The sequence below is a fragment of the Vulpes vulpes genome, chromosome 5 (genome assembly GCF_048418805.1).
Source record: "Vulpes vulpes isolate BD-2025 chromosome 5, VulVul3, whole genome shotgun sequence".
In the NCBI taxonomy this organism is placed as follows: domain Eukaryota; kingdom Metazoa; phylum Chordata; class Mammalia; order Carnivora; family Canidae; genus Vulpes; species Vulpes vulpes.
In genome coordinates this window covers 64,275,002-64,289,775 of record NC_132784.1, presented here as the reverse complement: position 1 = coordinate 64,289,775, position 14,774 = coordinate 64,275,002, and the positions used below count along the sequence as shown (strand labels likewise).

The window sequence follows — 14,774 nt, the reverse complement described above, 5'->3', positions numbered from 1 at the left end:
ATCGGGTCCCACATTGGGCTCCCCGCAGAAAGCCTGCTTCTCCCTCTGCCTGTGTCTCTGCCTCTCTCTGTGTCTCTCTTAGGAATAAATAAAATCTTTAAAGAAAACAATTTTATATTTCCATCCTGATTTCCATCCCTTGCATACTAGGTGACCATCCTCTTGGTATATCCACTGAGATGTCTAATGGACTTCTTGGACTTAACCAAAACAAAATGACTGAGTTTCTCCACAAATCTTTCTCTAGAATCCTTCCTCATCTTAGTAAAGGGTATGTACCATTATCCACCTAATATGATAGCAAAGGCTAAAAACATAAGAGTCATCCTTGAATCCCACACTTAGTCCATCAGTCTCAAATATATCCCAGATTCAACTATTTACTAACCACTGAGACGTTCCAGTCAAAATCAGCAGCATCTTTCTCTTGGACTACTACAAAAGCTTCCTGAGTGGTTCCCTGCTTCTACTCTTACCTTTATACAGTTCATCTTTCTTTTTTATTTCTTTCTTTTGTTTTTAAGACTTTATTTATTTGAGAGGGGGAGAGAGAAGCAGACTCCCCACTGAGCAGAGAGCCTGATATGGGGCTCACTCCAGGATGCTAGGATCATGACCTGAGAGCCAAAGGCAGACGCTCAGCCAACTGAATCTGCCCTCCCAACTTCAATAGAAGTTTTTTGATCTTGTGAGATAGGGATAGGAAAGCATTATATACACTGAATGTGCTTTTAAATATGAGGTTTTTGTTAAGGCTTGTTCACCATTAGATCCCAGTGGTTTTGATGGTTTTTCAAAGTACAAAGCTTTATGTTTCTTAGCAGTTATAATTTATTTCATTATTTTAGAGCTAGGCTTAGGTGGTAAAATATAAATAATTGAAGCTAATATGGAGTCTAGGCCAGTTCATAGTCAGCTGGACTATCTTGCTTTAGCAATACATATGAGTTTTAATCTTATCCTGATGTATGACCTTTGCCAAGATGATGATCTCAAGTCAGGTATATCTTTTTGTAAATACAGTTCTTATCTTCCCTGTATCTCAACAGAATTGATTAAAGTTAGTAAAATATTTCAAATTTCCTCTGTGAAATTTTCTCTCTTTACATAAAATGTAATTTTTTTTAAGATTTATTTATTCATTCATGAGAGACAGAGAGAAAGGGGCAGAGACAGAGTCAGAGGGAGAAGCAGGCTCCTCACAGGGAGCACAACGTGGGACTCGATTCCAGATCCCAAGACCACGACCTGAGCCAAAGGCAAATGCTCAACCGCTGAGCCACCCAGGCATCTCCATAAAAAGTAATTTGGTTTTCTTATTAACTTGATTTCTTCGGAATCTGCCATTGTTTCATGGCAAGAACACAGCTGTATATTTTAGAAGCTTTCTTTTCACACTTGCCTGTATCAGTCTAATGTCACTAAGACCCATGACATATGTACATCATGGACTCAGAGTTTTTAGCTCAAAATTGTGAAAGTCATTCCTTTCTCTCTACCTAAGGATACTCTCTCCATAATTTGCCCTTCTGAAACTACTGATGCTTTTTACGCTGATTTAACTTTTTCTTCCTTACATGTACTGCTTCAGGGCAACTCACCCAGTGGTATAACCAAAAAATAAAACGTCCTTTATTGCCTGCAGTTTTACATCCAAATGCTTTTTGGGGGATCCCTGGGTGGCGCAGCGGTTTGGCGCCTGCCTTTGGCCCAGGGCGCGATCCTGGAGACCCGGGATCGAATCCCACGTTGGGCTCCCGGTGCATGGAGCCTGCTTCTCCCTCTGCCTATGTCTCTGCCTCTCTCTCTCTCTCTCTCTCTCTCTCTCTCTGTGACTATCATAAATTAAAAAAAAATTTTTTTAAATGCTTTTTGGGTTCTTGGGAGTGGTAGGATGTTTAGAGTGCTGCAAAACGATGTGAATTCTAATAGGTTGGTTGTCATTAAACAAGCCCTACTACTGGGAAGGATGGTGAGATGAGATACCATTCTATTGCTTTTCTAGAATAAGGTGCACAGTTCTGGACCTATTGACCAATGGTAGTTTTTCCGATAGCTTTTAGGATGGTTAAGATGTAGGTGGAAGAGGTACTTAGGTGCAAAGGGTAGCTTAAGAGATTAATTTAGTCTCCTTTCTGGTCTGTTAAGTTGTCCAGTAGGCCTTTTGGGTTGATTTTAGTGCATCTTCTTACCTCTCTGTTAGGTTTAGTTACTCTTCTCTCAAACAAAACAAAACAAACTCTGATACAGTTCCAAAGGCAAATCTATTCCTGAACAAATGCCAAGAGCATTTTAAAGATTGTATCTAAAGAGTAGGAAGAAACCTAATGAGAAAGAATGACATCAATAAGCATGAAAGTATCCTGGGTAGTCTTAGATTAGTCTCTTCTTGTCCCATATCGTAACTCTTTGTTTTGTTTTTAAATAAAGAATAACCTATGTGTAGAGCACTACAATAAGCAATTATACCTGCATTATTTCATTAGCCATACTAGTCACCCTGAAAGGTGAAGAAACTGAGAATAGTTCCTTTTGAAAAATAGAGCTTGAAGACAAACAAATGTGAACGTAACCCTTTAACCCCAAGAAGTAATTCTAAAGCTTACGTTTTGGTTTTGTTTTGTTTTTTGTTTTTTATTTTTTATTATTTTTTATTTTTATTTTTTTTAAATTTTTTTATTTATTTATGATAGTCACAGAGAGAGAGAGAGGCAGAGTCATAGGCAGAGGGAGAAGCAGGCTCCATGCACCGGGAGCCCGATGTGGGATTCGATCCCGGGTCTCCAGGATCGCGCCCTGGGCCAAAGGCAGGCGCCAAACCTCTGTGCCACCCAGGGATCCCTGTTTTTTTTTTAAAGATTGTATTTATTCATGAGAGACACACGGAGAGAGAGAGAAAGGCGGAGACACAGGCAGAGAGAGAAGCAGGCTTCATGCAGGGAGCCCGATGTAGGACTCAATCCCAGGACTCCAGGATCACACCATGAGCCAAAGGCAGACATTTAAACTGCTGAGCCACCCAGGCATCCCTTACATTTTGGTTTGATGCCTTTGTACCCAGGTTGAGTTTGTCTTGAATTATCCACAATTACAAGAGTGACCAGGGTTACAATTTAATAAAGTGACTGACAGGGTGCTGTGTTGTAATGGAAAATATGTGGGCCAAAGGAATCAACAGTCTTGAGGAGTGTTAAGCCTGGTTCCATACTGAGTTCCACATGACCTTGTGGAAGTTATTTCCTCTTTGGTGAAATCAGTTTCTTCTCGTATGAGAAGAGCGAACTTAAACTTCTTCTCGTACCCTAAAACAAAGGGCACTTCAGGCTATAGGCAACCATGAATCTCTAATTGGAAATACTCTCTAGTATAGAATCTCTAGTCTAAATATACTTCAGTAGACCCAGGCAGACCTCTGAGACCAAAGATTTGTGAAGGTGGAAGGAAAAGCTAGTCATTTGTCTTCAATCTCAGTTCTGAAACTTGGGTAGTAAATATCAGTGAGATTTCTCTATGTTGTTGCCCATACTCTATGGCCATACTCTATGTTGCCCATACTCTATGCCCATACTCTATACTCTATGTTGTTGCCCATACTCAGTGGTCACAAAGCCTGTCATATTAGATCTGCCCAGTAAATGTAATTTGAATAAATGCTTATGAAAGTCTTTTATTCTTTAACTGTGGAGGATTTTTGCATCAAATGTCACCAGATATATTTAGTGACAGTACTTCCTCATCATATCCTTCCATCTCAGTAGTCAATATCATTATCCTCATATAACAATCAGCCCTGGTTTAGATTCTATGCACTGACCCAGATATTTCTTTATGTGAAAAAAAATTACTAAAAAACTTTAAAAATTTAACATCATTGCCTACATGTCATTTAAATCTAATTATTGGGAATTTTCAAAGAAAGGTTCTTGATTGGGATTTGCAGACTTTTTGCACTGAGATTAAATATAGTTTTCTTCTTAAATTTGCTTTTTTTAGTGAAGCATTAAGAGAGAAACGTCAAATCTATCAAAACAGCTAATGTTTATACAATACTCTAGAATTTATGAAGTGCTATTTACAATGTAATCTTATTTAATCCCACAGTAACTCCAGGGGTAGATGGGATCCCCATTTGTTAGTGAAGAAACTGAGAAATGATGAAGCTAAGTGACATGCTCAGGGTCTAATGACGAATAAGAGGCAGAGCTAGGACTCACACCTTGATCCTCCAATTCCAAATCTTATGTCTTTCCAACTGTTGCGTACTGCCTCTACACTTTTCTTTTTTGTTTTAAACCCATCTTGTTTTTTGATCATCTAAAAATGATCATCTTCATCTGTTAAGATTTCATAGTGTCATCATGACTACAGTACTCAAGTTGGAAAATAACCTTGTGAAACCTCTGAACCACTACTACTATGTGGTTCTTTTGGATTATGCTGTCTAATCTTTATTTTCAAATGAGGGAATTAGTGTGTGGTGTTTGTTTCTGAAGCAGGCAGCCAGCAATTAACAGGCAGGTCCCAGCCAGAGAGGGCTGTTTTTACCTCTTTCAGACAGCCAGCTGTGGCCCAGTACATGAAGTTTCCTTGCTGGATTGTCATTTCCAGCAAATGTTCTTCATTTCCTTTGCTCTGATCCCCCAGACTTCAGTCTGTGGTCAGAGGTGACTGCATTTTAGGAGAACCCTCTGAATAACTGAAAGCTAAATTTTTGTGGCAGCAACCTAAGTCTCACCAGGTGGGCTCCTTTCCTGCTACAAAAGTCACCTTGGCAGCAAAAACAATCAAATCTAGCTGGGTTCTTGCCATGCTTTGGGCATGGGAAACAGCAAGCTTTTTTTTTTTTTTTTCTTTCAGGATATGAACAATATTTCCCCTCTGGTAACTTTGCAATTGGCACCAACTATTCCTTTTCATTTTTGACTGCAATTCTAGTCTAAATAGTCTCATGGGTTCTGGCTCCAACCTCCTGTCATTCTAATCCCAAGTAGCCGAGATCAGACACTGGGATATCTCTTTACTGGCAGCCCCAGACATGAACTTTGGAAATTATGGGAAATTCCATTCTTTGGGCACATAGATCTCCTGACTCCACCATACAAGAGATTTCCCTCCTGAGTAGAAATGGGACTAGGGTAATATGAAGGAAAGAATAATGAAAATAGTCCTTTATTTGTATATAATATTTTAGTACTTACAAAATGATTTTATATTCATTGTATTATTTTTTTGTACTAACCCCCCCACCCCCGCCCATAAAAGCAGAGTGGAAAAGTGGATAAGAGCATCAAGTCTGGCCTTATATTACCTCATTTTGAAACCTGATTCCAGCATTCATATAGCTATGGAGAGGTTACTTCATCTCTCAGTACCTCAGTTTCCTTATCTATGAAATTTAGACTATTGATTTCAGGCTTATTCTGAGGATTGAGTGAGATAATATATATAAAGCACTTTGAATAGGGCAAAACAAACAGTTGTTAGTGTTGTTATTATTGTATAAGTAAGAAAACCAAGGTTCAGAGAAACTAAGGGATATTTGAGCTTAAGTTCAAACCTAAATTATTCTTTGTGTCTGTTCTGTCTGCCCCATCTTAGCTGTCTCAGAAACCAATACTTTGTGTTTGTGTGTAGGTAGTTTTTATCCTTGGGAACTCTGGATCTCTAATCTCATTATTTATTACTCAAACTTTCATATGAAGAGACAGAACATATGGGGCTTATTATCTCTTCAAGTAAAAAGGCACAGAAAAGTCCTAGTGACTTAGAAAATCACGAATCACTGTGCTTGATTCTTCTGAGTGTACCAAATGCCCTCTTGGAGGAGAAGAGACATGCCATTCTTCTTTTTTCGTCTTTCCCCTTTCCTGAGTTTCCCTTAGAACCTTAAGTGAGCAGAGATTCTAGAATAGGAAAAGTAAAACTAGTAAGCTCTAGGAGGATGGTAGGCACTCTTATGGCACAGGGCAGTCTCAAGTGGTGAAGAGGAAGAGTGGTTGAGAGGTAGGAAAGAGTGTTCCTCAGCAGAACTGGGAAACATTAGTGTACATCCTTATTTGCTGTATTAGCTGTGGTAAGAAATTGTGTTTATCCCTTAACTTTATCTAAAATTAACAGCAGAGGTCTTCCTAATTGTGCCACCTATTGGTGCATTTGGATTGTTTCAGTATTTGACCTGAGATCTCTTCACATTGGCCTAGGTTCCAGGGAAAGTGGGGACAAGGGAGGAGAATAGATTCAAGAGATATTTGAGAGATAGATTTAATTCTAACAAAAACCTTGTGAGTCGTCAGATGTTAGTATCAGTAGTCTTATGAGAGAAGTGATTTGCCCAAGGTTGTAAGGTAAACTACAAACTTGAACTCAGGTCTTTTGATTTCAAGTAGAGAGATTACCCACCATCTATCATCCCCAAGTAGGTAGGACAATGGCCCAGGTGATTAATATAGATGATTAGTATAAAAACAGCCTAGGACATAGGCAATGGTGCTGAGTGTTGGACATTTTACTCATGAAGAGAAGCTACAGATTGGGCAGGCTGTCTTTCCCATACCATAAAGTTGGTAAGGAACCATCTTAACTTTTTAATAATTCTCTAATATTTCTCTTTTATTTAGGCTATCATTTGGGAGCAATGAGTTTAAAACCCTTCACCTACCCGTTTCCAGAGACAAGATTTCTTCATGCAGGACCCAATGTGTATAAATTCAAAATTAGATATGGCAACAACATCAGGTAATTTTAAGGCTAGGAGAGTAGTCTTTTCAAATACAGGTTAGTACATTTCCACAGGTCATCCCTTCTCTGCCTTCACTCAGTCCATGAGACTGGCTAAAAATAGCATCTTGTAGGACTCTCTTTCCCAGGTATTTTATATTCCATATGTTATTATTCATGTAAGTTTCTAAATTAGTGACGGCATACCTCTGGAGCAGTGGTTCTCAAGATTTTTTATCTCAGGATCCCATTTTACTCTTAAGATTATTGAGGATCCCAAAGAGGTTTTGATTATGTGGGTTATACCTGTCAATATGTATCATATAAAGATTTTAAAAAATCAAAATAATATACTTATTAATCTAAAATAACATTAAATGTTAACAAATAACTCTTTATTAAAAATAACTATATTTCTAGGGGCACCTGAGTGGCTCAGTTGGTTAAGTGTCTGACTCTTGATTTGGGCTCAGGTCATAATCTCAGGGTCATGAGATGGAACCCCACATCAGGTTCTGTATTCAGTAGGGAGTCTGCTGGAGATTCTTTCTTTTCCTCTCCCTCTGCCCCTCCCCTTGTTTGTTCTCTCTCTCTCTCAAATAAAAAATCTTTAAAAAAAGAACTGTATTTCTAAAAAAATTAATTGGCATTAAAACAATTGGCATTGTTTACATGCCTGGGATTTACCCCAGGAATGCAATGATGGTTCAACATACAGAAATCAACCAATAAAAAATAAAAAAAAACCACAATATAATACACTGCATTAATAGAATGAAGGGGGAAAAAACACATGATCATCCCAATTGATAAAGAAAAGGCATTTAAGGTAGATGGCTTCTCCTTTGCTGTCCTGCCTGCTGCTCCCTTTTTATGTATTCAGTAAACTTCTACCTACTTAAAAAAAAGAAAAAAGAAAAAAAAAAGCATTTGACCAAATCTAGAACCCTTTCATGATAAAAACACTCAGTTAACTAGGCATAGAGGGGAACTTCTTCAATATGATAAAGGCCATATATGAAAATCCCACAGCTAACATCACTCATTTATGAAAAACTTCAAAAGTTTTTCCCTTAAGATCAAGAACAAAACAAGGATGCCCCCTTTTACCACTTCTCTTCATCATAGTACTGGTTTCTAGCCAGAGCAATTAGGAAAAAGAAATTAAATCATACAAATTGGAAAGGAAGAAGTGCAGCTATATCTGTGGAAGACATGATCTTACACGTAGAAAACCCTAAAGAATCCATATATGCACAGAAAAAAACCTGTTAGACCTGATCAATGAATTCAGCAGTTTCAGGATAAAAAATCAATGCACAAAATCAGTTGTATTTGTATGCAAAACAATCTGAAAAAAAATTGAGAAAATTCTGATTACAATAGTATCAATAAGAAAAAAAAAATAATTAGCAATGAATTTAACCACAATGCAAAACTTGCACACTAAAATCTGTGAAAAGTTGCCAAAAGAAATAAAAGACTTAATAGATTTATGTTTGTGTATTGGAAGACTTAATATTATTAAGGTGACAAAGCAATCTACAGATTCAGTGAACTCTATCAAAATCCCAATGGCATATTTTTCAAAAATGGACAAGTGCCCTCTGAGGAAGATGTGGTTGCACCTACAGTGGAGCCTTGGACACCCCACTCCTGCTCCTAACTCACCACTGTTCACTCTGGCCAAGGAACAAGTCAGTCAGGAACCACGCCACAGCCATGGCTTTTAAAAACACCAGGGAGAGGGATCCCTGGGTGGCACAGCAGTTTAGCGCCTGCCTTTGGCTCGGGGTGCGATCCTGGAGACCCGGGATCGAATCCCACGTCGGGCTCCCGGTGCATGGAGCCTGCTTCTCCCTCTGCCTATGTCTCTGCCTCTCTCTCTCTCTCTGTGACTATCATAAATAAATAAAAATTAAAAAAAAAAAACACCAGGGAGACACTTGTGGAACCAGAGATGGCAATTCATTGAATTAGAATTACACTCACCAGGGGAACCTGAGTGGTTCAGTGGTTGAGTATCTGCCTTTGCCTCAGGTCGTGATCCGAGGGTCCTGGGACCAAGCCCTACATCGGGCTCCCCTTGGGGAGCCTGCTTCTCCCTCTGCCTGTGTCTCTGTATCTCTGTGTCTCTCACGAATAAATAAATAAAATCTTTTAAAAATGCCAGAATTATGGACGCCTGGGTGGCTCAGCGGTTGAGCATCTGCCTTCTGTTCAGGATGTGATCCCACAGGGATTGAGTCCCACATCAGGCTCCTTGGGGGAAACCTGCTCCCTCTGCCTATGTCTCTGCCTCTCTCTGTGTCTCTCATGAATAAATAAAATCTTTTAAAAAAATTACTTTCACCAGCTACAACAAAAAATCTCTGGAAAAGGTATATGCTGACTTGATCAGAGGTGCAAAGGAAAAGAACCTCAAAGTAGAAGGACCAGTTCAGATGACTACCAAGACTCTGAGAATCACTACAAGAAAAACTTGTGAAGGTTCTGAGATTTGGGATCATTTTCTGATGAGGATCAGCCCTTCTGAGATTGTTAAACAGATTACTTACATCAGTATTGAGCCAAGAGTTAAGGTTGAAGTCACCACTGCAGATGCTCAAGTCAAACTTTTTAATAAATTGTTTATAAGTTACTTAAGAAAATGGATAAGCTCATCTAAAAAATTGATAGGGAATTTCAAGAGACCCTTAATAGCCACAATAATCTTGAAAAAGAACAAAATTGGAAGACTAATACTTCCCAATTTAAAAACTTACTACAAAGCTGCAGGTAATCAAAAAATATGGTAATGGCATTAGGACAACTTTATAGACTGTAGAATAGAATTGAGAGCCCAGAAATAAACCTTCACATCTATGGTCAGTTGGTTTTTTACTAGAATGCCAAGACCATTCAATAGAGGAGGAACAGTGTCTTTAATAAATGGTTCTGAGAAGAGTGGATATTCACATTCAGAAAAATGAAGTTAGACCCTTAACTATACTGTATACAAAACTTAACTAAAAATAGATCAGAGATGTAGGGGTACCTGGGTGGCAGAGTTGGTTTGGGGACCAACTCTTGGTTTCAGCTCAGGTCATGATCTCAGGGTCGTGAGACTGAGTCCTGTGTTGGGGTCTGTTTTTCAGCAGGGAATCTGCTTAAGACTCTCTCTCCCTCTGCTCCTCCCTCCTCTAAGTAGATAATAAATCCACCCCCCCTTTTTTAGCTAACCTTTTGGCCTATTTATTGATCTTGGGTCATTTACTTGACTTGGAAACAATGTACAACAAATAGTTCCAATTAAGATGCCACAAACTAAATTTTTCTTCCAGATTTCTTTTTTCTTTTTTTTTTTAATTTATTTATTTATGATAGTCACAGAGAGAGAGAGAGGCAGAGACACAGGCGGAGGGAGAAGCAGGCTCCATGCACCGGGAGCCTGATGTGGGACTCGATCCCGGGTCTCCAGGATCGCGCCCTGGGCCAAAGGCAGGCGCCAAACCGCTGCGCCACCCAGGGATCCCTCTTCCAGATTTCTAATTGCTCATGGAGAACCAACTTCCATGGTACATGGCATACAGCATAGATTTGAGAGTCAATCCCACAGAAAATATTCATGTAAGCCAAACAAGAAAAATGCTATTTGTTTCTCAGTACATAAACATCACCTGAATTTATCTAACCAACAGACTTATTTAAAAAAATTTTTTTAAAGATTTTATTTATTTATTCATGAGATACACAGAGAGAGGGAGAGGCAGAGACACAGGCAGAGAGAGAAGCAGGCTCCACGCAGGGAGCCTGATGCGGGACTTGATCCCAGGACCCTAGGATCACGCCCTGGGCCGAAGGCAGGCGCCAAACCACTAAGCCACCCAGGGATCCCCTAAAATTTTTTTAATTTGAAAAGAATAACAGGAATTACAGGATTCTTCTTGTTTTCTTTTTTTTTTTTTTTTTACTTTTTTAAAAATTTTTATTTATTTATTTATGATAGTCACAGAGAGAGAGAGAGAGAAGCAGAGACACAGGCAGAGGGAGAAGCAGGCTCCAAGCACTGGGAGCCTGACATGGGATTCGATCCCAGGTCTCCAGGATCGTGCCCTGGGCCAAAGGCAGGTGCCAAACCACTGTGCCACCCAGGGATTCCCTCTTCTTGTTTTCAAGAGAACTTCCCAGAAGGAGGTGGAGGACCAAGAAACCACCTGCCTGCTTGGTGGCAGCTCATGAAGGGGCAGGACCAAGAATCTTCTGGATGTTCTGTCGAATTGACATGGTACAGAAAATATACAGAAAGATGAAGGAACAGTCTGTGGTGTCATCCCCCAGCAGGTTTTGATAAGGTAGATCTTGGATATAGGAGAGGGAGGTGAAAAGTAGTTTTGCTGCCACTCTACCATCAAATATGGAATTGAACATTCCCATTAGGGCAGTAAAACAAAAGCCAATTGCAAACATGGATTTCATTCGGATAGGTCCCTGTTGTTATTTTTCAGTTTTGTGTTGTCTACCAAATGACTGTCATTGTTTCCTTCTTATTTCCATTTTTAAAAATATTTTATTTATTTATTCATGAGAAACGGAGAGAGAGAGGCAGAGACACAGACAGAGTGAGAAGCAGGCTCCATGCAGTGAGCCCAATGTGGGACTAAGACTCGATCCCGGGTCTCCAGGATCACGCCCTGGACTGAAGGTGACGCTAAACCATTAAGCCACCCAGACTGGCCCCGATTTCTTTCTTTCTTTCTTTCTTTCTTTCTTTCTTTCTTTCTTTCTTTCTTTCTTTCTTTCTTTCTTCCTTCCTTCCTTCCTTCCTTCCTTCCTTCCTTCCTTCCTTCCTTCCTTCCTCTCTTCCTCTCTTTCTTTCTCTTTCTCTTTTTCTTTCTCTCTTTCTCTCTTTCTCTTTCTCTTTTCTTTCTTTTCTTTTCTTTTCTTTTTCTTTTCTTTTCTTTTCTTTTCTTTTCTTTTCTTTTCTTTTCTTTTTTCTTCTTTCTTTTTAATTCATGAGAGACAGACAGCAAGAGAGGCAGAGACATAGGCAGAGGGACAAGCATGCTCCCCGCAGGGAGCCCGATGCGGGACTTGATTCCAGGACTCTGGGATCACCACCTGAGCCAAAGGCAGATGCTCAACCACTGAGCCATCCAGGTGCCCTTCTTTTCCAAGTTTTTACTCTGTTTTTCCACCTCCGCTTTCAGTCTCTTGTACTTGTCTGTCCTGTAAACCAGGACCCAAGTGATACCCTCGGCGAGAAGAGCCATACACACAGAGATAAAAACGATGAGCACTGTGTCTGCAAACATGATGTTCATCTTGGACTTTCCTTTCTGCAGTCTCACCTGTTGGGGGGGAAATGCTTGAGAGCTCCCAAAAATGAAATGACAACAACTTCTCTGGATTTCTGGACCACCAAAGAACATGCTAGCAGACTGGGCAATAATAAAATCATTTAAAAAATAGATCAAAGAGGGATGCCTGGGTGGCACAGGGGTTGAGTGTCTGCCTTTGGCTCAGGGCATGATCCTGGGATCTGGGATGGAGTCCTGCATCCAACTCTTTGTGGGGGACCTGCTTCTCCCTCTGCCTATGTCTCTGCGTCTCTCTCTTTCTGTCTCTCATGAATAAATAAATGAAATCTTAAAAAAAAATAGATCAAAGAGCTAAAACTATAAAACTGTTAGGAGGAAACAAATCTTCATGACTGAATTTGGCAGTGGTTTCTTAAAATACAATACCAAAGGCATAGGCAACAAAAGAAATTAGATACATTTGAACTTCACTAAAAACTGTGCATCAAAGGACACTATCAATAGAGTGAAAGGGAACCCACAGATGGGAGAAAATACTTGTAAATCATATATATGATAAGAGTTTAATATATAGACTACAGAAAGAAGTATAACTCAACAGCAAAAAATAAAATCAATTTAAAAATGGACGCAAGACTTGAATAGATGTTCTTCAAAGGAGATATTTGAATGGCAAACAAGCACATGAAAAGATGCTCAATATCATTAGTAACTAGGGAAATGCAAATCCAAATCACAATGAGATGCCACTTCACACCTACTAGGATAGCTATATTAAAAAAAAAAAGCAAGCAAAATAGCAGTTGGCAAGGATGTGGAGAAATTGGAAGCCTTGTATAGTGCTGATAGGAATATAAAATAGTGCACCTGCCATGGAAAACAATTTGGCAGTTCCTCAAAAAGTTAAACATAGAATTACCATATGATCCAGCAATTTCATTCCTAGGTATATGCCCAAAAGAATTGAAAATGGGGACTCAAGCAGATGCTTGTACAAACAATGTTCAGGCCTGTATTATTCACAGTAGCCAGAAGGTGGAAACAACAGTGTCCATCAAATTGGTGAATGGATAAACAAAATGCAGTTCGTATGTGTGGTATATACATATATACAATAAAATAGTATTTAGCCATAAAAAGAATTGCAAAAGCAATGAAGTTCTGATACAGGTACATAGATGAACTTTGAAAACATTATGCTAAGTGAAGTAACCCAATAACAAAAGAAAAAATGTATGACTCTGCTATGAAATATTTTTTTGCTTCTATGAAATATTAAATAGGAAAATTCATAGACACAGGAGACTAGGAGTCACCAGGGGGAAGGTGGAAGGCAAAATGGGGAATTATTAACTAATAATTACAGTGTTTCTGTTTGGGAAGATAAACTTTGGAAATAATGGTGATGGTTGCACACCATAGTTATGAGTGTAATTAATACTATTGAATTGTATACTTAAAAATGGTTACAATGACAAATTTTAAGTTATATGTATTTTACCACAATTTAAAAATAATAATACATCCATTAAATGTTAACACATTTTTATTTTTTATTTATTTTTTTAATTTTTATTAATTTATGATAGTCACAGAGAGAGAGAGAGAGGCAGAGACATAGGCAGAGGAAGAAGCAGGCTCCATGCACCAGGAGCCCGATGAGGGACTCGATCCCGGGTCTCCAGGATCGCGCCCTGGGCCAAAGGCAGACGCCAAACCGCTGCGCCACCCAGGGATCCCTTAACACATTTTTATTAACAATAATCATATTTTCTAAGAGAAAATATTAATGAGAAGATTGGCATTGTTTTAAATTTTTGCAAATTTCATTAGTGTCTGGTTTAAAAGAAGGCTGCTAGATTATATCTGCTTCTGCATTCAATCTGTTGTGAATTTTTTTTGGTGGGGGGTTGAGTTATATGAAAAAAATCCAGCCCCACATAGATTTGTAGTTGGGAAGCATAGAGATTTGGTAATAGATTTCACAAATCATTGTGAATATTCTTTTGACCCTGCATCAAAACTTAGCAAATGGTAGTTGTTTTGTTTTAACATAGGTGTTTTTTTTTTTTTTTTTAATTTTATTTGAGAGAGAGAGCAGGTGGAGAGGCGGAAGGAGAGTCTTTAAAATTTTTTTTTATTTATTTATTTTAGAGAAAGAGAGAATGCATGCCCATGCATGAGCAGGGGGAGGGGCAGAGGGAGAGAGAGAGGAGGCAAAGAATCCCAAGCAGACAGCACAGAGTCTGGCTGGGGGGCTCTATCTTATGTCCCATGATATCATGACCTGAGCCAAAAACCAGGAGTTGGACACTAAACCACCTGAGCCAACCAGGCTTCCCTAATGCAGTAGGTGTTTGTTTGTTTAAAGACTAGAGAGAGAGAGAATGGGCGATCAAGGTGGGGAGGCACAGAGGGAGAGGGAAAGAGAGAATCTCAAGCCAACTCCATGCTGAGCAAGGAACACAAAGTCAGGAACCCAAGGTGGAGATTTATCCCAGGACCCTGAGATCATGACCTAAACTGAAATCAAGAGTCAGTTGCTCATCCAACTGAGCCACCCAGGTGCCCCGTTAATGTGGTAATTTTTTAAAGGTTTAGTTGCAATATGGAATCTGAATTATATCAGTGAACTTTTTGAACTCTGCTACATTAAAAGCCATCGATCTGTCTTGTTCTGTGAATGAATCTTTACCTAGAATGATTTTGTAACATAATGTGATTTGTGGTCATTTGAAAAATACTGGTTTACTGACA

General features: G+C 39.1%; 1 protein-coding gene across 3 annotated transcripts in view; it reads left to right on the top strand.

Moving 5' to 3' along the window:
* MAJIN (membrane anchored junction protein) overlaps nt 1–14,774 on the top strand; it is a 33,727-nt gene that overhangs the window by 2,489 nt on the left and 16,464 nt on the right. For all 3 annotated transcript variants that reach the window (XM_072758379.1, XM_072758378.1, XM_072758377.1), the window contains exons 2-3: nt 1,130–1,302; nt 6,618–6,735. In XM_072758379.1, the coding sequence (XP_072614480.1) occupies nt 1,146–1,302; nt 6,618–6,735 (275 nt within the window). In that variant the 5' untranslated portion in view covers nt 1,130–1,145. The remainder of the gene's footprint in view (nt 1–1,129; nt 1,303–6,617; nt 6,736–14,774) is intronic.